General features: G+C 38.1%; 1 protein-coding gene across 2 annotated transcripts in view; it reads right to left on the reverse strand.

The window, feature by feature from the left end:
* ARHGAP42 (Rho GTPase activating protein 42) overlaps positions 1–25,893 on the reverse strand; it is a 166,816-nt gene that overhangs the window by 26,982 nt on the left and 113,941 nt on the right. For both annotated transcript variants that reach the window (XM_030042841.1, XM_041118534.1), the window contains 10 exons: positions 21,486–21,590; positions 17,438–17,567; positions 12,033–12,133; positions 9,773–9,882; positions 5,881–5,959; positions 5,015–5,054; positions 4,072–4,134; positions 2,368–2,442; positions 1,602–1,686; positions 264–322 (listed from right to left, as the gene is read on the reverse strand). In XM_030042841.1, coding sequence (XP_029898701.1) covers positions 264–322; positions 1,602–1,686; positions 2,368–2,442; positions 4,072–4,134; positions 5,015–5,054; positions 5,881–5,959; positions 9,773–9,882; positions 12,033–12,133; positions 17,438–17,567; positions 21,486–21,590 — 847 coding nt within the window. The remainder of the gene's footprint in view (positions 1–263; positions 323–1,601; positions 1,687–2,367; positions 2,443–4,071; positions 4,135–5,014; positions 5,055–5,880; positions 5,960–9,772; positions 9,883–12,032; positions 12,134–17,437; positions 17,568–21,485; positions 21,591–25,893) is intronic.

Genomic DNA, 25,893 nt, shown 5'->3' on the forward strand with positions numbered 1-25,893 from the left:
CAGAATTTCATGCAGAAGGCAGTCACACAGAACGTCTAAAAAGATCAGAACAAACCACTGAACAGCTTCATCTAGTGTAACTTCTCTGTTTTGAGGGCTTTCATGTGGCACTGTGCTGTCACATACAGTGACATGGAAGAACTCGGATCCATGGCTGGATCACCGAATAATAGACCAAGGAGAAAAGTAAGGATAGTAACTGGGGAGATTAAGAGTTAGAAACAATATTACTTTCATGAAAGTGTATTTATTACTTTACTTACTAACAGCAACAATGAAATCTTTGTGCAGCTTGAAAGTCATCAGTGGTTCTGAAAGACACCTGGTTGTAAAAAAAAATATTAAAAGGAAATTTGAAGAAAAGCCTTACTCAAAGTCTTTTAAAGTTTTATGGGTGTGATTATGATAGCCCTCAACATCTGCACAACGTACATTGGTATGTCCTAGGAAACCCAATTCAGTGATGACTGATTCTGATTACAAGTCGTATACAACTCAGTCATGTACACAGTCTGAAAATCTCTTTAAGTTGAATCTGGTGTCACCATTTAAGTTAATAAGGGAAATACTACCGTCACGGACTACAGCACAGAGACTCGCTGTTTTCTGGCTTCCATACTGTAGAACAGGAATAAATACAGATGCAGAACATGGTACAGTGGGCTGCAAAAGCAATCTTTTGCCCAAGAAAGGCAAAAACATGATGAAATTTGAGACTGAAATTCTGATCTGGGAGATGCTAGAAAAGTCATCCTCTGAAAGGCAGACTGTGAATTGCCTTACAGACACAAAAACAGAGCTACTGCTAGCTCACGTTCTAATTTCACAAACACAGCATTTACAATGGTTTGTGCTTCTGAAGCTGTATTATGAATTTCTTCAACCAAAGCCAGTCTTTTCAATGAAGTGTACATGAGCATTCCACTATAAATCCTAGGCCTATTTTCCAGAGTGAATAGGGATTTCTGATGCTGCCCTTTGTTAGGTGACTGGTTTAGGAAATCTAGATTTTTAGAAGTCATAGAACACCCACCATCTGGATTTGATGCTTTTTATTATGTTTCTTTTGAATGTTATATATTGAGACCCAAAAAAGAGTTACCTCAGAAGTACCATAGTTCTTGAAAATTTTGTCTCTTATTAACGAAACTTTTAAGAGAAAATGATAGTGTGGGAGGGATATTGTGTTTGTGAAGACACCAACAGCATAGGATAGAAACCTATGGTTTTGCTGAGATTTTTATTCTGCTCCAACAATGATGCCATGAAACCTCATGGTACACAGGTTAAGGGATTCAGAAAAGAAAGACTGAGAACAACATGTTATGTGGTTAAGGTAAAAAATTTTAAGCAAGAACATGCAATTAATTAAATTCTGCCAAATTTAGGGCTATATAAGGCATGACTATCTTAATAAGGCAGAAAGTGTGTGACAAATTTTAGATTTATTATTACACATAATCACAGGGATATTAGGCAAGATAATAATATACTCAATTATTACCATGCTAATGGATACAAGAAATAGAATATGATATTAATAAGCAAAAGATTAATGGGCCAGAGAATGAACACTGAGATTTGTGTAGCATCATACTTACCTGAGGTAGTTTTTTAGTCCACTTGTTATTGTTTTATTGTCCCAAAGTTCCATATCAATGTCCATATCAGGAGGAGATTTAGGGGCTGGTAGAAATTTGAATTATGATTGTGTTACAGTTTGACTAACACACTAACTAGAAAAGCAGCAAAAGAGAAGCTAATGGATTAGTCATTTAGCTCATGATTACTTATTAGCCAGATTAACTACCAATCTGATCAATCTGAATCTTTTAATCTCTGCCAAAGTATTAATAAAAATGAATTTAGCACTCATATTTAGTACCTGTAAACATTAACTATATGTACTGTATTAAAGTGGAAAGTAAGCCCAAGTCAACAGAGAATTACTAATGTATTTGGCTTAGACATTCAAACACAGGCATCAGAGAGCCAAATTAGCAAGAATAGTGAAAGACTAGAACAACTCTGTTAAACTGAGTTATGCTGTGTTACAGAACTAAGCTTTGGACCACTTCTGAAATATGCCAAACAGATACCAATAAATAGAACTTTAAAGCTAAAAGAAGACATGCATTTTATCAGTAATTTGCTCATATCAATGATTACATGCAGAAATTGAATACTAATGCACAGAAGAAACTAGTTAGATCACTCATTTTAAGACTGCAAACTCAATTTAGCGGCAGTATGTGCACGTACAAAATTGTAAATATTATGATAAAATCTTCTGAGCACAGCAGTTAAGGCAAAAGGGACCACAGCGCGCACACTGCACACTGACAAAGGTTCACTTCAGATACTTACAAAATATGGTATTCATCAGCTTTTGCACCTTGGAGTTTACACCACCTATTCTGTACAGCCCCAGGATTGTAATACCTACATTGGGAAAACAAGCACAATGAAAATAATGAAAATATGGTTATTTCAATATATGCTGATGCATCCTTTGTGTATGTTTTCAAAACACCTAAATGTGTTTATGGAAAATTGTACAATTACATTCTTGAGTACTGCTTTACCCTACTGAATTCTCTTCTGGGATATTAACAACTGCATTCCACTGAATCCATACCATACTATACACTAATCATAATTTTACATTAACAGAACCCTTTTGCATAGAAATGACCCATATTAGCAAACAACAAGGAGATGGCTGGGAAAGGTGAAAAATAAGACCCCAAAGCAGTCATAAAACACATTACATGTTAACAAGTTTATCTTACCTAGACTTCAGTAGAATTACTATGCATCTGTATTTGCTTAGAACATCATCCCTTCCAATTAAGATTTGATTGCCATTTATAGGAGAAATTATTGTACCCAAAATAAAATCATATACCGTATACTGTTGAAACACTGCAGTTGAGAATTTATATGTTATGCATGGATCCCCACGCAAAATAGAGACAGTCAAGTCCCAATTTACCCATAAGATTCAATTGTTGGGGTCTTTTTAATAGCACAGATACTAATAACAAATAATGTTTAAAGTGAGACATTCACAACACAGTATTTCAGTATGCCAGTGATGGTAATTTTATTGTTTTTAACTGCCTTTTAAAATCAGCAGGACTTAAAAGTCTTCCCTTCTCCCCACTTCAGGTCTTACCATTTAAAAATTGTCCACTTTTCCTTTGAAAACAACATTCCAAAGTCTGATCTCACTTAAGGTATCCTAGGTGTTTTGTTTTGAAACTCCCCCCCCCCCCGCCCCCCAAAAAATGCAAGCTCTGAGTCAGCAGTGATTCAAAAGCTACATAACATTGTTACCTAAGAAACTGAATTCATATTGAGCTCAATGTTGCACAGAGACCACACAGCTTTTGGATTAGAAGAGTTGCATGCTGACAGTTCAGTGCATGGACAAGAAAAGGTTACCTCTTTCTATGGAAGGTGATACAGCCATACTCCTTCATTTAGAAGTGGATAATTAAAAATTTGCTGTGAGTTGCAAGATATTACCTCATCAGTAGAGCGATTATTATTTTCTTTTTGTACATTCCCACTACTAAAAATGAGTTTCTAAACATTTAAAAAATTGATAAACCATGTGCAAAATAAGTGAATAAAATTACAGGAGTTATGCTCTGCAAAAAAGATGTTCCAGCAGAGAGTATTCATGCCACTTTTTGGTCTTCAGGTTTCACGCCAGAAACTAAAGCTGGGAGCTGAGTCTCCCCACAGTTTTACCATGATAAAGCACAATTCGGTGCCCACAAATTAAAGACTAAAGATGTGTGCAACTGTGTATTAAGCTGTCTAAACAACATGAAATTACAGAAAATGTTTAAAAAAACAACTTAAATGATACGTTAAGAACTATTGTTGGAACTTGTGGTAAGAGTTTTAAGTGTAAAGCAGACAGATAAAATGTGAAAAGTACAAACCAAATGATGGACACACTCCAAAGCACAGCTGTAAAACATGTAGAATTAATCAAAGTAATATTCAAGAAAAAATACTCATAATAATCTAATACATAATTTGTGGTTTAATACACACCTCTTGTTTCTACAGCATGAATACATTTCCTGACAAAGTTGAAACCTGCTTCATTTAAGAACACTATAAAAAGAAGACAAAAAAAGTAATTGTTTCCTAACTTATCAATACACAAAATCTCCGTGTTTAGCTACATTCACGTTAGTCAAAAAGGACTGATACACATTTATCCACGAGATTATGATTGATATTTACTCTGGAGAGCAAGTCTTCTGAGGAGCGGCTGAGGGAGCTGGGGCTGTTTAGCCTGGAGAAAAGGAGGCTGAGGGGAGACCTTATCGCTCTCTACAACTGCCTGAAAGGAGGTTGTAGCCAGGTGGGGGTCGGTCTCTTCCCCCAAGTAACAAGCGATAGGACAAGACGAAATGGCCTCAAATTGCACCAGGGGAGGTTTAGCTTGGATATTAGGAAAAAATTCTTCACTGAAGCGGTTATGAAGCATTGGAACAGGCTGCCGGGGGAAGTGGTTGAGTCACTATCCCTGGAGGGATTTAAAAGGTGTGTAGATGTAGCACTTAGGGACATGGTTTAGTGGTGGACTTGGCAGTATTAAGTTAATGGTTGGACTCGATGATCTTAAAGGTCTTTTCCAACCTAAATGATTCTGTGATTCTATATAGGGATATTATTTCAACACACTGGCATGTATCTACATTTAGACTACTGAAATTTTTACAGATTTGTTAAATATATTGTAGCTTTGGAGCCAATCAAATTTTCTTCCAATTTGTGTTTGATAGTAATACAAAAGTTGAAGGCTTTCTCACAGTTTACATAGCTTAGGATGTGTTTTTGTGTAGCCCGATCATGTTATCCAACAGTTATTTCATAGCAATAGAAAGAAAATGTAAAATAATTAATTTCTCCCTCACACACACATCTAGAAACCAGGACACTACAGAAATCTAGCAATATTTGATAACTACATAAATGAAGAGCTTACTTTCTTCCTTCTTGCTAATAATGGCTGGCAGTGTGTAGATCTGTAAAAAAAACCAAAACAGGTCAATGTTTGTGCTTTAAATTCTTTATTGCCAGGTTTGTTGGTAGTTGCAACATGCTGTGTATTAGCCTGCTGCTAGGTGAAAGCCAACCTTGCCTTTCAGCTTGACGTTTACCCCCACAGCACTCACTCAAGTTAACAGCCCTGTGGTAGGATAGGCACCTAAAATTTGTTAGAAGTCAGATTTGCAGACTCCAAATGGGTTAAATTTCAATACAACTACTGATCTAATTTCTGTACTGTTTCAGTCAAACAAGAAGCTTGTAAAAACACTCATCTATCTCATAAAACCATTTTTTTCCCCTTGGATACAGGTCTGGCATCACCTTCCTTCAGTGACTATTTTAAGAGCAGGTTAATAGTGGGAAGAAATCTCAGACAAGCCTGTCTCTTAGTAGCTTTCAACACATTTTTATGCTCTCTGCAGTGCCTTTCAAGATGGTGCTAATTGTTTACTCCATGACACTGCTCAAAAGATGGTTAGTCTTTACCAGTGCAGAAACTACCACTTCACAAATGTTATCCGAACCATGAATCCTGTTAGACAATACACTATCATATTACTTAAACTTTAAATAACTTAACATAAAATAATAATATATAAATAAAGGCTTAAATTCACTAACTAGTTCTGCTTTTCTACTTTGTACCTATCTTCAACTGTGTACTTGTGATAGTGTCTCACAAAGAACAGAACTGTATTTGCCTGTACTGTAACAGAGTATCTGAAATGCATACTAGGTTCTTTCTTTAATATGTGTGCCATAAAACTGTAAAAAGAAAAGAAAATGAAAAAATATCCTTACTGGTTCCTTGCCATCCATAGCTTCAAGCCAAAGTTTTCGGTTGGATTCTGAAAAAGCTTGCAGTGTGATGATTCCAGGTCTGTCAAAAACATACACATACACTGAAGTTACTGATTTCTTTTTCTCAAACAGTATCCAAAGTCAGAATCCAACTGTATATTGACACAAAGTGAATACATAAAAGACAGAGAGAAGTTAATGAAAGTTGAAAGCTTCTGTCATAACACAATAACTTTGAGCTAGATTTAAAAACAGGTTTGTTTTTTAAAAGTTCGGTATGGCAACATGTAATTTTAGATGCCAACTCCTAAGTGCTCCAAGCCTCCAATAGGTATTAGGCACCTCCATATTGCAAGATGAGTTATACACCTGCAAATGGGATCCCATACAACCCATTTTTCAGTGGGGAGATGCTTAGGGTGGAAAACTTAAGGGCAAGATAGATCAGCTCAATTTGACTAAATATGTCCATGCCTGAGCTAGTTATCTACATTCCTTTAATAGCAAATGAAGTAGGTACTTTTAATCTGAAAGTCATATCCCAAAATAGACATCCAAAGTCAGTCAAAAGAAATGTGCCCTAAAACGGTTGCCTAAAAAGAGTGCTTTGAGATAGTATCTCAAGTTTGAAGATGTAAAGCCAATTGAGCTGAGTACTGTCATGGTGCAGGATTTTTTTATTTGAGAGGACTCAAAAAATCAGTTCTTTCTACTGGCTGTGCTTTAACCACTATGAAAGAAGTTTAAAAAGTGGCAAATCCTCTCTGTTGATGAAGCTTTGACATTGCTTAGAAAAAGAGTCATGGGAACCAGTGAAGGGATGAGGGAACCAATTTCTGTCTTTGTTCCTGGAATAATTATATGAACAGATGTGTAAATACAAAGAATTAGTCTCTATTTGTGATCATGGGCAAATGAGTTCTTTAAGAAATGCTTTGCAATTAATTCACTGATTTGCCAACATAGAATGCCCATGAGAGTCCATTTAAAAAGTCCTGCTGCCACACCAGTGTAACACGTAACTGCTCAAAACTTTCAGCAGACTGTCCAAAACTGATTTTTCTATGGTAGGTTCACAAATAAAGGACACTACAGTTTTTACTAGGTATTTATCTTCCACCATAGAAATACATAACCAAACAACCACCACCCTTGCCCACGTCTCCAAAAGACCTACACTGTCACCTTGTATTTAAAAAGCATTCAAGAAAGCAACTGGACAATATAAAATATCAAAATGTTCACGCACATACACCAAACCATTCAAGGAGGAGTAAGCCCTGCCTTTATACATAAAGATGCCAAGTGGAATATTTTGTTTGCTATCTACTATCACAAGAGTAAAAAGATACAGTTAATCCAGGTTAAGATGTATAATTGTTTTTCTATTTTCTTAAAGTCTAAGTTTATTTCCATTTTAATATTCCATCTTGCAACCTACCCACAGATTCTTATTTAGGAATTTTTCTCTCAAAAGCATTTTAGAAACAGAAACTGATTGTTTTTTTCTTCTTTGTATTGTGACTACTGCTTAATATTCCATTTATACTTATAGTCCCTTGGTCAGCATGTACAGAAAGAACAGAAATTTCTGAGTGCCATTTTACTTCAGGCTTAGAGATACGTGCTTTTAGCTCTGAGTTTCTGATTTAATCTGTTGGCCAAGTTTGCAGTCATTGTATAGCACGTTTTAACACTGAAATATCTAAGACTATAATCCCTGTATATTAGTTTCCTAAAAAAAAACCAACCCAAAAAACCCCAACCTAAATCAACTCCAATACTTTTTGAACTAACCTCATCTCTAGTTACTGAAATAGTTGGTAATTTCTCAGACATTAAAATTACATTCAAGGTGAAACACACTTTTTGATGTTACCTTTTTATACAGCTCCAGTACAAATAAGAAGGTGTAACCTCTAGAATAGTTTTTACAAGAAGTCTGAGCTGAATGGAGGTGTGAAAATCACCTAAGTAAATTTTAAATTAATTATGTCAATTGGAAGGCCTCACAGTGTGTTCTCCATTAGTTCTTCACAAGGGTTTCTTTCAGTTAACATGGTGCTTTCATGAAATGAGATGTGCTCATCAGTCTGCACGGTTTTCCGATGTTTTAATAAAATAATATTTTATATAACATTTCATACACTGTTGCATATAACAATGCAAGGAGAGAATTAGCTCTGTGGGATAAGGTGTTTGGAGACAGAAGTTACCCATAAAATCTCACAACAAAATTTTGAAGACTGGTGTAGCTGCACATTTTTAAAAAGAGGTCTTTCATGATGAAAAGTCATACCCCACACCCTCACGTTACTAAGGAAACTTATCTTTTACTAGTGTCAATTACTTTTAAAGTTTTTCTGTATTTTGTAGGTGATGTCCAACATTATACTGCAAGTAAACATTATTAAATTTTGAATTTAAATTTAGTTCAAATGTAATCATTATCACAGTCTTTTTGAATCCTCAGTATTCCAGTACTGTGTTTATATTTATATGAACTTGCTTACATTCTTAGTCGTTACAGACATCAGTAACAGCCACTGCATTTTCTCCTTCTTAGGAGAAACCCAAGTTTTACCAACATGACATTCAGAAAAAATTAATGTTACCCTTGTATATGAACTGCCACCAAATATTTCTAGGTATTTCGTTGTTTATTTATCTCCTCTGCTGACTTGTATGAAAATTCACTACTTCCCTGCTGAATACCAAATCAATTGGAAAAGTGAACTTTTTATCACCCTGTGAAAGTTAGATTGTTACAACAATGACCAAGTAACTTTGTATTTCACTCCCCTTTCAATCTTCTGTCCAAGTTTCCAGAATGTCTTTAACTTATAGGCCATGCACATTTGTAATCAACCAAAATGCCCAAAAGGAATAAATGGTATGTAGAAAGTGCCTATAACTCTCTCTTTGATGAGATCTTGAAGAACTGCAGATGGAACTAATTGTTCTGTGCAATTTTGTTGAACTGTGGACATTCTAGTAGACTAAGGGGGAGAAAAGGGACAACACTCACTTGTGAATATATTACAATGGTACTGCCACGGATGTGTCTAATAAATGCAATTCTACTTAGAAACAACTACCAATTTCAAACTCAACCTGTCAATTCAAGCTTAGGAGCTTTCAAGAGACCAATTAGTGTCAACATTTGTTCATATCAAATTTCTATTTCTTAAACTTGAACTCACTCAGAAGTCTATTTGACAAAAATAATGTCTTATATTTGAAAGTACCAAAGTAGCCTCAAAATTATAATGTAAATACAGCAGTTTTGAAAGGAATTTAAAATGACAGTAACAGTTATAAAATATTTCTTAAAAGAACGACTACAAAAGTCAGTCTATCATATTTTAAGGGAAAAATTAATTCAATATTTCTTTTTATTCTGAAGCTTAAATAAAAAACTTTTACAAAATACTGTGTACGTACACTTCAAATACAGAAAAGCTGTTTTCATCTATCTTATATAATTATAATATCCATGAATAAGTGAAAAAAAAATAATTGTAGAAGTAATTTTCAAAAAAGAAAAATGACGTGCTATCATACATTTCTGAAGGAAATAGAGATTGGTACAGAATGTGCTTATTAATAAGTATTTTAAAAAATATTTATGATTTGTTCCTAAAAGAGGGTAGTCAGTTGTGCTTCAGGTTCTGTAAGAATCCATCTTCTATCTGTATGCAAACATAATGTAGTTAAGACAACACATATGCAATGTAGTGAATTTTGTTCGAAAAATAGGTGTGAACAAGTAAGTACTAAGTCTTGAAAGCATAGTTTGTCTGGATACAAGCATATTAAGAAATATATTGGTTGCAAGTGCTTCTATTTTTAATTATTTCCAATTTGTTAACACAATGAAAAAAATTCAAACCTCTCAAATACTTCAATATCGAAACAGAAACGTTTGTCAATTGAATCTGTCTTTCTCCTTATGCAAGATTTTAGCTTGAATATTTCTGGTGAGCTTGTGACAAGGCCATTCTATAAAACAAAACAAAACAAAATTAGCACAGGCAATATGCTGATATACCTTGGCTCGACATCTTAAATTTAACTGTATGAACAGTCCAAAGAACATGTCTTAAGATAGGGATTAAAATTATTTAGGAACATATACAATAATTTCTCTGTATATAAAGTAAGATTACAGTTAATAGCTTTCTGTCACATATTTGTTATTTAATCATTATATTTCAGAAAACTCCCTAAATTCAAAAGTTTACAAACATCTGCATATATAACATGATTATATGTTACATGTTAGAATGACTATCATATAACTGTCAAGTCTCACATGTAGATAAAAAGATTTCTAAAGAATAAAGCTGACTAACTCCTAGTTCTGGCCACCATCGTGAGGCCAAACTCTATGATGTTGGAAAGGCTGATGCAATCACAGGGGAGTTTCTAAGGAATGGGAGAAAGCAAATGTCGCTCCTGCCTTCAAGAAGAGAAAGGAAAAAGATATAGAATCATAGAATCATTCAGGTTGAGAAAGACCTTTGGGATTGAGTCCAGCAGCAAACGTAACGCTGCCAAGTCCACCACTAAACCGTGTTCCTAAGTGCCACATCTACATGTCTTTTAAATACCTCCAGGGACGGTGACTCCACCACTTCCCAGGGCAGCCTGCTCCAATGCTTGACAACCCTTTTGGTGAAGAAATTTTTCCCAATATCCAATCTAAACCTCCCCTGGTGCAAAATGAAGCCATTTCGTTTTGTCCTGTGGGGAACTACCAGCTAGTCTGCATCACCTTGGTCCCTGGGAAGGTGATGAACTGAATAATCCTGGAAAGCATTTCCAAACATATTAAGGATAGAAAGGTGACTGGAAGTAGGCAGCATGGATTTAATGAAGGGGAAATCATGCAGGATCAACTTGATAGCCCTCTACAATGTGATGGATGGCTCAGTGGATGATGGAAGAACAAAGAATATTGTTTATCTCAACTTTAGCCAGGCTTTCAACACTACATCCTACTACAGTAGGATGTTTCCTACTACATCCTCATAGACAAACTGGTGAAGTACAGGATAGATAAATAGATGGTGAGGTGGACTGAAAACTGGCTGAACTGCTGAGCTCACAGTGGAAGTCCAGCTGCAGCCGGTCACTAGTGGTATCCCCAAGGAATCATACTGAGGCCAGCACTGTTTAGTACGAATAGGAATAGCCCCAGACACCAGAAGAAGATGGACCTGACAGGGTGGAAAGCAGCTTGGCAGAAAAGGACCTGCAGGTCCTGGTGGGCAACAAATTGACCATGGGCCAGCAATGTGCTCTTGCAGCAAAGGCAGCCAACAAGCCTGCTGGGCTGCCATCAGGCAAGGCATTGCCAGCAGGTCAAGGGACATGATCCTCACCCTCTCTGTTCAGCCGTGGTGAGACACATCTGGAGTGCTGTGTCCAGTATTGGGCTCCCCAGTACAAGACAGTGATGTACTACAGCAAGTCCAGCTAAGGGCTACCAAGGTGATTAAGGACTTGAAGTATCTGTCATATGAGGAGAGGTTGAGAGAGCTGGGACTGTTCAGTCTGGAGAAGGGGGATCATATCAGTGATTTATCTATAGACACTTGATGCAAAGCAGTAAAGAAGATGAGTCAGAGTCTTCTCAGCGGTGCCCAGTGAAAGGGCAAGAGGCAGTGGGCACAAACTGAAATACAGGTAATTCCATCTGAACTTAAAAAAAAGCTTTTTTACGGTGGTCAAGCACTGAAACGGGTTGCCCAGAAGTTGTGGGGTCTCCACCCTTGGTGATATCTAAAACCTGACTGGACACAGGCCTCGCTAACCTGCTCTAGTTGACCCTGTGTTGAGATTAAACTAGAAGATCTACAGAGTTCCCTTGCAAACCTCATCCATTCTATGATTCTGTGCAAATGTGATTGATTTCCTGTGAATTTGGAACCACCACATTAGAGAAGGTATTAAATATGTGGTTTATATACGTTTTAAAAGAAATATTTTTATTTAAATATTTATCTATGCTACGTAAGACATGCACTGCTTCATGTATGAGAACAGCCTTATGCTTTGTTTACCACATTTTTTTAACAGTTTCTGAATGCTTAATATAAAAGATGGAATATACAGTTCACATATGCATTCATGTATGTGCAACTCACCACTTTTCCACCAGATTTTGTTTCAGCTATACTCATTGTAAATGTTTTTGTTCCTTTATCGTAAGTGCAGTAATGTTTTACCCATGTAAATCCAAGCGGTCCTAGATTAAAGAGAGATAGTATTAAAAATAATAATTTTCACTTTTTATCACTATTTTAGTTGGAGTTAGATAGAGCAGAGAAATGAAACAAAACAGCATCCACAGGTGGCCTACAAAATCAAAAACTCTCCTAATTTTTTTAATTTGAGCATGTTGTTCAGGTATAATTTTCGAATATTGCAGCTTGATAAAGTTGCCCAACAAAGTTCCAGCAGACTGATTTTCTTTGGCAGCTGGATGGGTAACAGCATTTTACTAGGGTAAACAGGCAGGAGACAGGCAAGATCCGGAGGATTTTTCTGCCTAGGAAATACAGGTGAAGATTTTATCAATCCAAGTGAAGCACAAGGATTCAGTATTACATCCTTTCTCTAAGGGAAACCTTGAAGTCTGGTATTAGATCCAGAAAATTGGACAAAGTCATGAAGTCAGAGTGCATTTCCCTTTACTTTCAGAGTTCTTGTCACAGGTGACAAATGCTTTTGGTAGTATCATAGAAAGGCTATTCTTCTATCTGCTACCTTAAGGGAGTAGGTAAAATGGCATAGGCTCAGAGATAGATTTAATCTTACGTAGTTGAACACTGACGGGTGATTTCACTACATGAAAGGAAAGGAACAGTGCACTCTAAAACAGTAGTGGTGTAGAGACGGGGGATAAAATGCTGGCTGGCACCTCCAGCAAGAAACATTGGACTTTTATGCCTTGGAATGGGTCCTGCTGGGGAAGAGGTAGCTGTAACAGTGGCACACAACTGACTGTGTCCACAAACTGACAATTGCACACACTCACAATACCAAAGTATAATATACTTAGGGATTCACTAGCCTTCTATTTAGATAGCCATACATGAAATCTACAGCAATCCCCAAGTAAGTGGATGTATGCTCTATCCCGGAGAGGTCACACCGCACTACTCCTTAATCCTACTGCAAAGTATAGGATCTCTGATGCAGAAGATGTTTTCACTCCTGGATTACCCAGAGCTTTGCTCAGGCATTGCTGTGAACGTTTAGTGAATCTAAACACAAAACCCTCTTGAGCTTAAGCTCAGTGGTATTTTAAACTTCATCTGCTAACCTGGCTTAGATACAGGTATTTACAATGTGTTCTTTGCTGTGAGAGCATGGAGTAAATCCTCCCACCATTTCCCTGATTCTCTCCACATCCTAGAAGTACAGCTAAGATGGGTGGTGCACTGCAGAGGACAGGATAATTCAGGTTTTTTGCAGTGTGACTGCTCCCCCTTGGGCCAGAACATTATAGCTATAACTGCACTGGTTAATAAGCAGTGCTGGCAGCATTCACAATGACTAGGTAACACATAGTCAATAGGTAACTTGGAAAAAACTTTTTAATTTTTGAGGATAGGAAATTTAGCACAGAGGGTGGGATATTCTGTGCAAGCTTGTCTCAGTGGCAGAGTAGAGCCCCATTTATTTTACTAGCATTGACACAGCTTCTGGGTACTCAGCTGCAGAGACCAATGGCTGTGTGAAGAGGTACCAAGAAGACCTCTTGGACAGCATTATGCTTCAGAGTCTGGCATTCAAACATGGCTTTTCTCTGCAGAGCCATCACAAATGTAGGTGCCAAATACATCTATCTATCTATATATACAGATATAATGCAATATTGTAACTACTCTGTAAATTCAGAATAGGAAATGACTAGATGATACTTTCAACCCACATGTGATTTTCCAATTCATTTCAATGGCAGTTACTCATGGGAAAAATGTGATACTGATTTTTTCAAAGTACAGTATACCTGGACCTTTTAATTCTTTTTAGAATGAAAGAGCTCTGAGTTAAAAAAAAAGAAGTATTTTAAGGGGTTTGTGTTTGGTTTGTTTTTTTAAATGTAAACAGTTAAATAAAAATGGAAGGTGTTAAAAAGAAACCTAGTAGTTTTGCTATAGATACAATGGCTTTGCCTTCTAAATGTAGCCTTCCACAAAGGTGGTATATATACAAGAGATTGCATCAGTCATGTCAGTCGGATGTCTGGCAATCCAGAACTGTAGATGTGGAAATTTACACGGTCTGTTATGCCGATTCGGAAGAAGTTCTCCCATTGCTTGCATTTTGCAGGAAAGCAACGTCATGAATTGAAAAGTCAACTGGTTACCCACCCTCGGAGGTTAGCTGTTCTGTTCCTATATTTTAACTTGTTTTTACTTAGCAAAACAAAATCTATAATTATTCTAAATCAATTTCTCCTCTGATGGTGTTTCATTAACTCTTTTAGCATGTATACAGATGAGCACTCTCAAAGCAGTTTTAGAGGAGTTTAGAAGTCACCCGTTTCTCATTAAAAAATTGTAGCCAGACACCTACATTGCAACTTTGAGTCTGTTACTCATGACCGTCCTTCTGAATGAAAACAATTTATGGTCTACTGCCATTTAACACCCCCCCCCCCCCGCCACGACCAAAACATATTTACCACCATGCATATCAGTAATAAATATATACAGGATTTACTCTCAAGAATAGTAAACATTTAACCCAGTTGCACATAATTTGACAAAAGCCTATGGGAAGATGGTTGTAGGAAAGTAAACCTGCATGACAAGGAAATATACAGCCACTGGCACAGAGATTACAGACCTGGTTACTCTTACTCCAGAATAAACTAATGAACAAATTTCTTTTCAGTAAGAGGATGTCAAGTTGGCCTCTCACTATTTAATGAAGCACAGCATGTGCCCAATGCTTCACTCCTTTTCTCCCTCCCCCATTAGCAGGGCTCAGTGTAATTTCCACTTAACACAGGTCTCTTTTATCATTAATTACTCAATTAAAACATAGAGGGTCTTCTTAAAACTTTCAGTGCTACTGACAGTAAAAGTGATTGAGGTTAACTATGATAAGCACCGAGTTTTCCTTCTTTTAGCTCACATATGGAATAAAGATTAATTTAATGATGTTATTTGGAAAATCAATTATCTGTAACTCCATGTAGTCTCTTCAGGTATCATCTAAAAGGGGAGCAGTGAAGAAGATCTCCTCAAAACTGAGGTCAAGTCAGGTCAAGTCTGACATGGGAATTCTATATCCAGATGCCTTCTATTTATTTTTATATTGAGAAATCAAGTACAAAGTTGTATTTAATAATTTTTGCACAAACTTCAAACTTGTACGAGCATGTACACACTATCTCAAAACACTGCTATATACTTTTCTAGTGTCAGGCTGATTCCACAGCAAATGGAAAAATGAATAAATAAATCTATAAATCTGGGTAACCCATGCAACGAAAACTATTTTACTGAGGGTTTTGCGTGATCCTGCCTAACACAGCTATTTTGGCTTGGTTTTCTATACTGGTTAGAATGTAAACCAGTGGCAGCTGATACTTCAGGTGATGTATAGTTTTGAATTCTCTCATTTGACTTTTCACCTATTTCCTGGTTCCGTTTTCATTCGTAACATGATGTATTGCTAGGTTCTTCCAAGTAGTTTCAGACACTTACAACAACTTTAGATCTATTTCTTCATTTAGTTCATCACTTCATTCTCATGTCTCATGAAGTGAATAAAACATATGTATAGATTTGCAGGTATTTTGAAGCTGACAGACTGTATTTAGATGATTTTTCCTCTTCTTACACTTTTGTTTTCCATTATGTGCATGTTCATTTACTCTTAAGGTGGCTGGGTCGGTGGAGATCCCTGGTAACAAGGTGGAAGTTGCTCCTGCTGGGTGAACTATGGGCCCTGTTCAGGCAGAGAAAGTACAGGAGACAGCAGGGTTTGGCAGGTAGAGCCAAAGCAGAGTGCTGGGAGCTTGCAGCTTCTGCAGCAAGGCGTAGGGCAGCCAGCCAGAGCAGAGTTTGCTACCAGTCAGCCACTGGGGTGGCCAATAGCAAGGACCTACCCAAAAGGACCCGGGGGCAGGACTTGAGTTGCTTGTAAGTGTTTTGATCATGATTCCATCTGACCATAGCTACTCTAACTGCTTTTTGAAAAGTCAAACGCTTATTTTTCTTTTGAACCTCTCAATCATTTGGAAAGCAACCATAGCAGAAGTCTGCAGACATTCAAACACAGAGCTGTTTTGCTGTCCTGCTAACTAAACCATTTTCTTATCCTTGCATTTGTTGCTGTGCCTTTCAAATCGAATAAAAAGGTACATCTATTTGTGATGGGTTGACCCTGGCTGATTGCCAGGTGCCCACCAAAGCCGTTCTATCACTCCCCCTCCTCAGCTGGACAGGGGAGAGAAAATATAACAAAGAGCTTGTGGGTCGAGATAAGGACAGGAGAGATATCACTCATCACTTACCGTCACGGGCAAAACAGACTCAACTTAGGGAAATTAACTCACTTTATTACAAATCAACCAGAGTAGGGTAATGAGAAATAAAACCGAATCTCAGAACACCTTCCCTCCACCCCTCCCTTCTTCCCGGGCACAACTTCACTCCCGGCTTCTTTACCAACCCCCCCCCAGCGGCACAGGGGGACGGGGATGGGGTTTACGGTCAGTTCATCACACGTTGTTTTCTGCCGCTTCATCCTCCTCAGGGGGAGGACTCATCACACTCTTCCCTGCTCCAACGTGGGGTCCCACCCACGGGAGACAGTCCTCCACGAACTTCTCCAACGTGGGCCCTTCCCACGGGCTGCAGTTCTTCACGAACTGCTCCAGCATGGGTCCTTTCCACGGTGTGCAGTCCTTCAGGCACAGACTGCTCCAGCGTGGGTCCCCCACAGGGTCACAAGTCCTGCCAGAAAACCTGCTCCGTGGGCTCCTCTCTCCACAGATCCGCAGGTCCTGCCAGGAACCTGCTCCAGCGCAGGGTTCCCACGGTGTCACAGCCTCCTTCGGGAAACCCACCTGCTCCGGCGTGGGGTCCTCCACGGGCTACAGGTGGATATCTGCTCCACCGTGGACCTCCATGGACTGCAGGGGGACAGCCTGCCTCACCATGGTCTTCACCACGGGCCGCAGGGGAATCTCTGCTCCGGCGCCTGGAGCATCTCCTCCCCCTCCTTCTTCACTGACCTTGGTGTCCGCAGAGTTGTTTCTCTTACATGTTCTCACTCCTCTCTCCGGCTGCCGAATCTGCCTGTCCCAACTTTTTTTTTTCCTTCTTAAAAATGTTATCACAGAGGCGTTACCACTATCGCTGATTGGCTCGGCCTTGGCCGGCGGCAGGTCCATCTTAGAGCCGGCTGGTATTGGCTCTCTCTCGAACACAGGGGAAACTTCCAGCAACTTCTTACAGAAGCCACCCCTGTAACCCCCCCCGCTACCAAAACCTTGCCAGCAAAACCAATACACTATTTTACTCACGTTTCTCCTGCACATAGAGATAGCCTTCCACTGTCCATTGACTTGGTGGTCTGTAATCCTGGTTGGCTGATTTCATTCTTTGCATGAGCCTCTCCACCTCCTGCCTAGTGCTTTCGAAGTTATTCCGGGTCTAATACCCGGAAAAGGAAACAAACAAAAAACCACATTATCTCATGCATGTAGTAAAACAACAATGAAGAACTAATTACCAATAATGCCAAGGAGACTGTATTGGAGACCAACAGAAGCATTTGCCAGAGACAAAAAAGGAAAAAGAAAAGCAATAAAGAATAATAGTCTTAATTTTTCTCGAAACCTAGGAATAACATAGTAACAAAGAATTCAACTTAAGCACACAACTGTAAAGGAAACATAGTTGAGAATAGTAACATTCCTCTTTCTGCAGGTCACTAACCTCAGAAAGGAGGTCATTTCATATCTTTAGGTATGCTTACACGGTATTTTGCAGACAGATGCAGGCTTTCTCTTTGTGTACTCTAGGATACACAGACAGAAGCCAGGCTAAACTAGAAGCTGCTGATAGCATAGCCCCAAACCTGAAGTAGTAAGTCCCACTGAACCACTTCAAGCACAGTGCAGAAAACACTACTTTGGATTAATGTCAGGCTAATGTCTCTAGACAGCTGTGGTCTCTCCACATGTGGAAGAGACAAATGTTCTCTGCGTATCCGTATCTGCAGTAACACCGCAGCTGCTGATACTCAGAATAGTCAGGTTACCGGCACTGTCATGAACATTTTTTGATAGGACTATGCAAACACCACAGTTAAGTATAGCATAAATATACTAGGTGAGAAACAGGTCACAAGTGGCAGAACTGTGCCAAAAGCATGGAAGTACTGTGTCTGTCCTAAATATCATGTGTGTAGCCAGGCATATCACCAAGCGAACAATTAGGTACAAAGATGGGTTATTCATATTTGCTTATTTGCTAATATCTGTATGCATGTAAATGGACATTTTCTCCTGTTGAATTCAGTGAGACCAGGGTTCCCCTCCATACACCAAGCACGGTATAGTAGAGGAGAATTACTATGAGGTGCAAAAGGTTTGATAGGTTGCTACTAATATACCAGATGTTGAACACTTTGTTCCTATAGGTAATAGAAAAGAATAAAGATTTTTGTAATGTTTCTGCAAAGTCATCTTACGGACTCGAATCCTGACTAGTCAGAAAGATACTCTCAGGACTTTATACACTGGTGAATACCTTCCCCTTTTTGTGGGCCATTCATGGAGTTACACAGTAGTATAATAATACACATATTACATCTTCTTCTTGAAGACAAACATTATTATTAGAGAGGGAGGTAAAATTCTTCTCTGAACTTTTCAGATGATATCCTTAGGGTGAAGTATCAGTTCAGACCAAACTTAACAGAGCTCATTTTGAGACCCTTCAAGAGCAACATGCCATTCAAGGGGGGGAATGTACCCATTTTCAGCTTATCTCTGTCTATTAAGTTTTTAATTACCACTTTTAAGCAGCCAGGACTTCAAATCAAATCATAGAAAACAAAGCCAAATGGACATACCAAGTACGGCACTGGCCAGCTGAAACAGTGACAGTGCAACAGGTCGTGTTAGGACAAGGTGACCCGTTAAGAGCTGTTGGTCTGCCTCTACTCTGCTACTCCTACGGCTGTTACTGCTCCTGCTCCTGCTCTAACCTCTAGGACAATTTTAAGAATAGAAACAGCAGTTCAGATCAACTATTCTCCAAGTCCTTAACACACAATGCAATAGAGAGGAGTACTTTTGACAGCTACAACAGACAGGCTAAACAAAATTTTCCGTGAACACTGTCCTCAGCTTGTCTTTCCCTACATAAATTATTTCATTTCAATCTGAGGTTCGGTGACGCTCTGTGGGACAAGCCAGCAGACAGCCCAGCTGGCAAAAGGAAGCTGTGGGTCTAGATCTGGAGCCAGAATTCGAACTTCTGTGTAACAGCAGTGAATGATGTGCTGTATCCCACTATATCTTCATGTATAGGTTTCTTTGATGTACAGATATAATAATAAAAAAATAATACCATAATACATTGTTCCTTCTGCCTAACTTTACACCTTCCTCTACCTCTGCAGTCTATTTACAACTTCAGGTTGTACTGATATAATATTTAAGAAGAGATTATGTTTAACTATTTCTTAATTAACATTGAAATTGAAAAAAACCTTTAATAATTCTGTTTCTATAGATATGCGCATAGAAGATACTAACATATTCTGACTTAAAATGCCAGTTTTGGTCTATGCTGTGGGCTCATGCTCCTCTCAGAACTTGCCATATTAAAGTAAATAAATCTCTGGACTGAAGCACATTTTTCACCCTTTCACTGAAGCTGTGCTGTGCAACAACACTGACCCCTTGTGCCTTTATCTGAAAGAGTCTTAGCAGCAAACTGAAAGTAGCAAATACATAATTTGAAAAGACAAGGGCCTGAGATACTCTACAGACAGAGAACATTTGCATTTTGATCCAAAAGGAAAAGGTTAATCATCTAGAGGGTTTTCCCTTATTTCCCCAAGCAGCCTTTTAAATGGGATCTATACCTATATAAGAACAACAAACGTAAAAGGGGAGAGAGCTATGGAGGTGTGCTACACATGTTTAATTGCAGCAAAACCTGGAAAAGTGCAGTACTCCCAAGAATGCAGATCTACATTAACAGTGCTAAGGCAATGCCATCTTCCAACTTTGAGACAACATATCCCTCTCCAATAGCAAGATGCTACAGGGAAAATGTCAGTGGTTTATTTTCCAGTAACCCACAGGGAACAGCAGTTGAGCACAGTAAGGTGCTCTTGTACTCCCAGACCTGTTTCATATTCCCTAAGTTCAGTGGCCAAGACACTATCCCTAAAAAGCTGATGTCAGATCTTCTAAATTCTTGTAGCTTCTTTGACTCTAGTGGAGCTACAAAAATTTCTGTTGGGCTAGTATCTTTTCTTGAAGGAATGAAATGGAAAAGAAATGGAATCACCCCGAAGATACAGCATTTGGAGCAAATGATGGAATGATAGAATTCCTTCACTTTTTTTTTTTTTTTTTTAATTTGTTCTGTACTTTGACATTACTTGTCATGAAAAATGTAGGGCTGGCCCAATATTAACATGTTGAACTTCACTTTTTGCCTTAAAAGCAAATGATAGTGGTTCTAATGCAAATCGGGCATAAAGATGTTTTGTATCTACTTACTTGTATGTCCTTGGAAGTGTAACATCTGAGTTACACAGTGAAATAAATATACACTTGTATACAGCAGTTATGATGAGTGGAAAAGTATGTTGCTTAAATGTATTTTTGTTATTTATGAAAGCTATGGAATTTTTGGGCACAGTTAGTCATGTATGGCTCTTACTACCAAATTCAGACCAATCTACAGCAAAAGATCCATCTGCTCAATTGAGAGTAACTCTTTAAAAAATAACAGATCCTTTCTTCTGGTGGAGCTTAACACTCTTGACAGGTGCTCACCGTGGAGGAAGGCTCCACCAGTTCTTTGATGCTCCAGAGAACAGCCACAGAATGGCTTCCCAAGTATGCTTTATATAGAGTGGGAAGCTAGCAGACAGCAGCAAAAGCTTTTTGTGGCAATCTGTGATTTTAAAGAAACAAACTGCATCATTCTTTACCAGTTGGAGCATTTTTGGGGTATCCACTTATTCTAGAAGACAGGCCCCACTCTCAAAAAAGCATTTATACATGTTTAAACCTATCTGGACTACTGTGTTTTCTAATCAAAACTTTACTGTTATCCTGCTTTTCTGGTTCTTGCCTCCAAAATTTTGACCTGGAAATCACAAATTAACTATCTGAAGATTAATTTTTCCGAAGTTATTTGTTGACAGGAATCTTAATTACATTAACCTTACAAAAAATAACTTTTACCTATTCACATATTAATTTGATTTCAGCTTACTAAAACATTGCAAGATTTAGAGTTCCAATAAAGTGCTATGATTCTACTTTAATATCCTGAAATTAAATTAGCAAACAAAATGTAAATACAAATCATCCTTACATTCTGCAAATTGAACTGCAGTTGCTGCTTGTATGGTGCAAACTCCTGAGCCAGTTCATATCCTTCATGGTAAAATGTAAATAATCCTTGAAGAAAGGCCAAGAGCTGAAAAGGTAAAATTGAGAAGCAGTATATATTTTTGACATGCGCTTTTAATGTTATATAACACAGTGATAACAGAACATACACTAACTTATAAGGAATAGGTATTGCCTGAGAGAGTAAAAAAGTAGTTCTTAGCAACAACTACACACTTTTTCTATTCAGGTGAATATTAGGAAGCAAAAACTAAGGACAGTTGATTTTCTATTAGTTTTCAGCAGCAAAATACGGCAAATCATCAGCAAAAAACATTCTGTGTCTTAGCTCCTGGAACACTCTAACCTTTCATTACTCGCAATAGCAAAGCTTTGCTGAGCAAGGAATCCATGGTCAAACCTTAAGAGAGAGAGGCGTTAGGCTTTTGTGTCATGAAGTTGTTGTTTCCATAATAATTTAATTCACTGTCCTAGTCATTTTATCCAGTATTTCAGCTGCAGTCTTTGATGGTGTGCATTTTCCAAGTTCATACTTTCAGAGTTTAAGGGTTATTTTCTTCATAATATTTTTTCACTTTCTTCATAGTAATTGCTTGGGCTGTGCTATGACCTATTTTCCACAAATGAGGCTCTTGAAAGTATGTTTTGGACAGCTTAATACAACATAAGAAATCCAGACTATTTCTTCCTGCTCTGAACAAAATGCAAACTCTATCTGGTATGTCTGTGACTGACTCCAACAGAACTGTTGAAGTCTATACATATCCAGTTGAAAATTCTTTTAAAAGTTTGCTTTAAAATATTATTTAAGTAGTAAAAAGTGCAACTAGATTTTAGCTGTTGAATTAATGCATTCCTACCACCTATTAGTATTAAAGGCCTTCTAACTTACTCTGTTCTAAATTTAAATAATGTTTTGACATTGTCATAAGTCATCTTACATGCTATTAAATAACAAGCATTTATTTTTTTTATTATGGACTGTTTTCTTTTTATATATAACAGCTTACCAAACAGCAAGTAAAGAAAACACACAAAAAAAAAAGATATTAACTTGGATGTACAATAACAAAAGCTATAACAACAGGACAGATTTATCTTAGTATAATACAGCCATTGAAAAGGTAATCATCTAGGCAAAGTAACTGGCTTGTCCAGACTGCCTCCTAACTCAGTAAAAAAACACAGGTATTCAAGAGCATAATTCTTTTTCCTTTTTCAGACACCTCTCTCAGGATGGGATGAATGATCCAATGGAAACATTTATCTCTCTCCATCGACTATTGAAGTAGCCTAGACTCAGGCAACAAAAATGCCATGATTCATATTTAATGCACTTTTCTTTGTTACCAGTACCATAGATTATTGTAAGTGAAACAGCTTAAAAATGTAGCTTTTACTGTGTTTATATTTTCTTTAAATTTACGCTCAGCCCTACTTGAAGAAATGTAGTTAAATTGTTCTGCCTCCCTCTTTCCTATTGCTCACTAAAAGACTGCTGTACTAAGGTAACACATATATTTCAGGGAAATAGCTAAAGTAATATTTTGCAATTTTAGAACCCCATCCATTCCAACATCGCAAGACATTCCACACTCTTTAACGAGCAAAATTCCACAGCTTGACAGATGAGAGATCAAGGACACAGCATGCTGGGCAGAGGAGCTAACATGATGACTTGCTGCTACCAGACCGAAGTCATGCTCTCCCCTTCCCGTTCCTCCTCCCCTTCCCCATTCAGCTTTGTCAAGCATCCTGCACATCCTGGTGCCAGCTCTGGCATCGCTGAGCCCTTCAGTGAGCATCTCTGCTCGGGGAGCCTGCTGTTTTCCTGCACTAGTACCTTAAGCAGTTCGAGGTCAATAGACCATCAGTGCTGGCACAAATAGAAGTGTGAAGGCATGGCTGGGAGAAGGACTTCACCCTTGGTTTTTACTGATATTGCAGGATCAGATGAAACCCTGGCCTCAGGCAGAGGTGGTGAAAGTCCATGGCTGCCCAGTAAGTCAGTCACGGAGCCTGAAAAATTGGGAAGATCCTTGGGAATAAAAGCCACTTTTTGTGGGGCCTCTACAATGGGTGTGAATTCCTGAACCACATTCCACCACTAAAACAAACAATGAAGGCAACACAGTCAAGTGAAGGGCTCCACAGCTTGTGTAAACTGTCTCAGCTTTACATGATCATCTGTTCAGCTGAAATCATTATCTCAGCTAAGGACCTGGCCCTGAAAGTCTCTTGCTGGTTATTCAAGTGGTTCTGAGGAAGGTCCAAATACAACAATTTATCTTAAAAAGCTCCAATTATGTAAATGGTTAGAAAGAGTTCTATAATTTTAAGGTTTATAATGTAATTCTAGAAAGAATTACATAAAAGAAAAGAAAAGAAAGAAAACTAATCTTCCTTTTTTATGAATAAAGTGCAAAATAAGTAAGTAAATTATAACTAAGGCTCTGCTCTGGCTCCAGCTGTGCAAAGCCCATGCCCACAGTCTAGATCCAGTTACTCAGCATCCCCAACTACAGCTCCTTCAGATACAGCAGTGTAACTACTCCTGTGCTTACTCTGACTTGTTTCAGTCAAAAGGACGTGGAATAACTTAACCTGTGAGTAGGAGCCTACTGCTAAAGCCACCCCTTTCAGCTAAAGAAGCACTGCAGGAGTAATACGAGCACTCAGCAAAACTGCAGCCAGACCAGAATGTTGGAGCACATCAAAATTACAATAAAAGAAATAGTGGGAGAAAGTTTCAGTATGTCAGCTTATGCCTGAATTTTGAAGACCAGTTTAAAGGGCACTTCAGGAGAATGTACTATAAACTGTTTAAATTTCAGCTTCAATGATTGAAGAAAACCATTTTCCACCATACAAAACGCTTTTACAGAGTTCACAAAGAAATGCTGAGGAGGAAAACATTTAACACAAGGTGGCAGCAAAGCTGAATTTATCAGAAAGCAAAAAAATAGCAGCACAAAAACGCTGAGAAAAATCTGAATGCATTTTAGTTAAAGTACTCCTCAGGTATTCTGGCAGTTGTGCATTGCAGAGGATCTGGCCTTGAGGTTCTCTTGGTCAAATACTCTGAGTACTTAGAAAAATAGGTAAAAATATGCTTATTTTATGCAAGTCCTAGACCAGCTTACTCAAGTTCTGTTTGAAACAACTGACACTGAGGGTGGTATTTGCTTCTATGTACGTGTCACTAGTGGTGGAAGAATAGGGATCAGAAAATGTCCTGTACCCAATGGGCCTGTGCTGTTAAGGCATCTTCATAACCACTCCATCAGGACAGCTATAACCATAGTATTGCATGGAAGAGATCTAAAAGCCAAGGACTTTTGCCCTAGGCTTATGCTCACAGTAGGGTTTTCTTGTTGCTGGTGTTAGAAGTGGCACTACTGCTAAAGGCAGGCTCATAATTTTAAAGAGATTTATATTAAATAATAAAGAAAAGAAAAACAGCTCTTTTTTCTTTCAAAAAAGATTTTCAGAATGTATTTCGAGGTGGTCTTCACATGCGAAGAGGTGATTTGTTTCACCAAACATCACATACAATGCCTGATGTGTTCATATCAACAATTTTTCCTTTCAGCAAGTCCCTTATAGTTACCTCACTCTGAGTATCTATCAGTCACATCAATAAAGAGCGAGGTCTGAACTCCGTAATACAATGCTGCTCACTACCCCAGCGCCACGAGGATTTCAACACAGAACCTGAAACAAAATCCAACTACTTCTTGAGACTTTATTTACTTTTATGTAGAGCTGGTGACCTCAAGACTGCCTGGTCATTTCATTCTCACAGGAAGATGACTGTACTTAGGTTTCGGATAGGGGAGGAATTTAACCTTTGGCCTGCAGCACATCAGCCAGAAGTCCCCGTCTCCCTGGTTTCATTTTATTTATAAGTAGATAGCACTTATTCATCAGATTAAAGTGAATGTAGTTAATAATGTAGAAAATCCAAGAAAGGGGAAATTGAGTTTAATGTCCACAAGTGAAGTCTCATGGAACTGCATGCAATTACAGGCAGGGTTTGTTGTTTGTTTGTTTTTTTTTCCTTTAAATAAACACTTCTGGGATTTTGTGACATTTAATGGACCACCCCTCACATTTCACATAGTTTACTGCTTATGAACTCTGTGCCCTGATTTCTACAGGCCAAGGAAGTCCTGGCATCGCTGAGGGACGAAGTGGAGCTCTAGGAAAGTGTGTGTATTTCTCTTAACAAGTGTAACATCCTCAGAAAGCGGCGTTGCTTTGGACTAGCTTCTCTGAGCCCACAAGGGCAAAACTAGGATGAGAGATTATTGTCACTTACTTTGCTTTGTTGTTTAACTTCCTGTAAAGTAAATTTTAACACTACTTTG

Source organism: Aquila chrysaetos, chromosome 19 (assembly GCF_900496995.4).
Source record: "Aquila chrysaetos chrysaetos chromosome 19, bAquChr1.4, whole genome shotgun sequence".
In the NCBI taxonomy this organism is placed as follows: Eukaryota; Metazoa; Chordata; class Aves; order Accipitriformes; family Accipitridae; genus Aquila; species Aquila chrysaetos.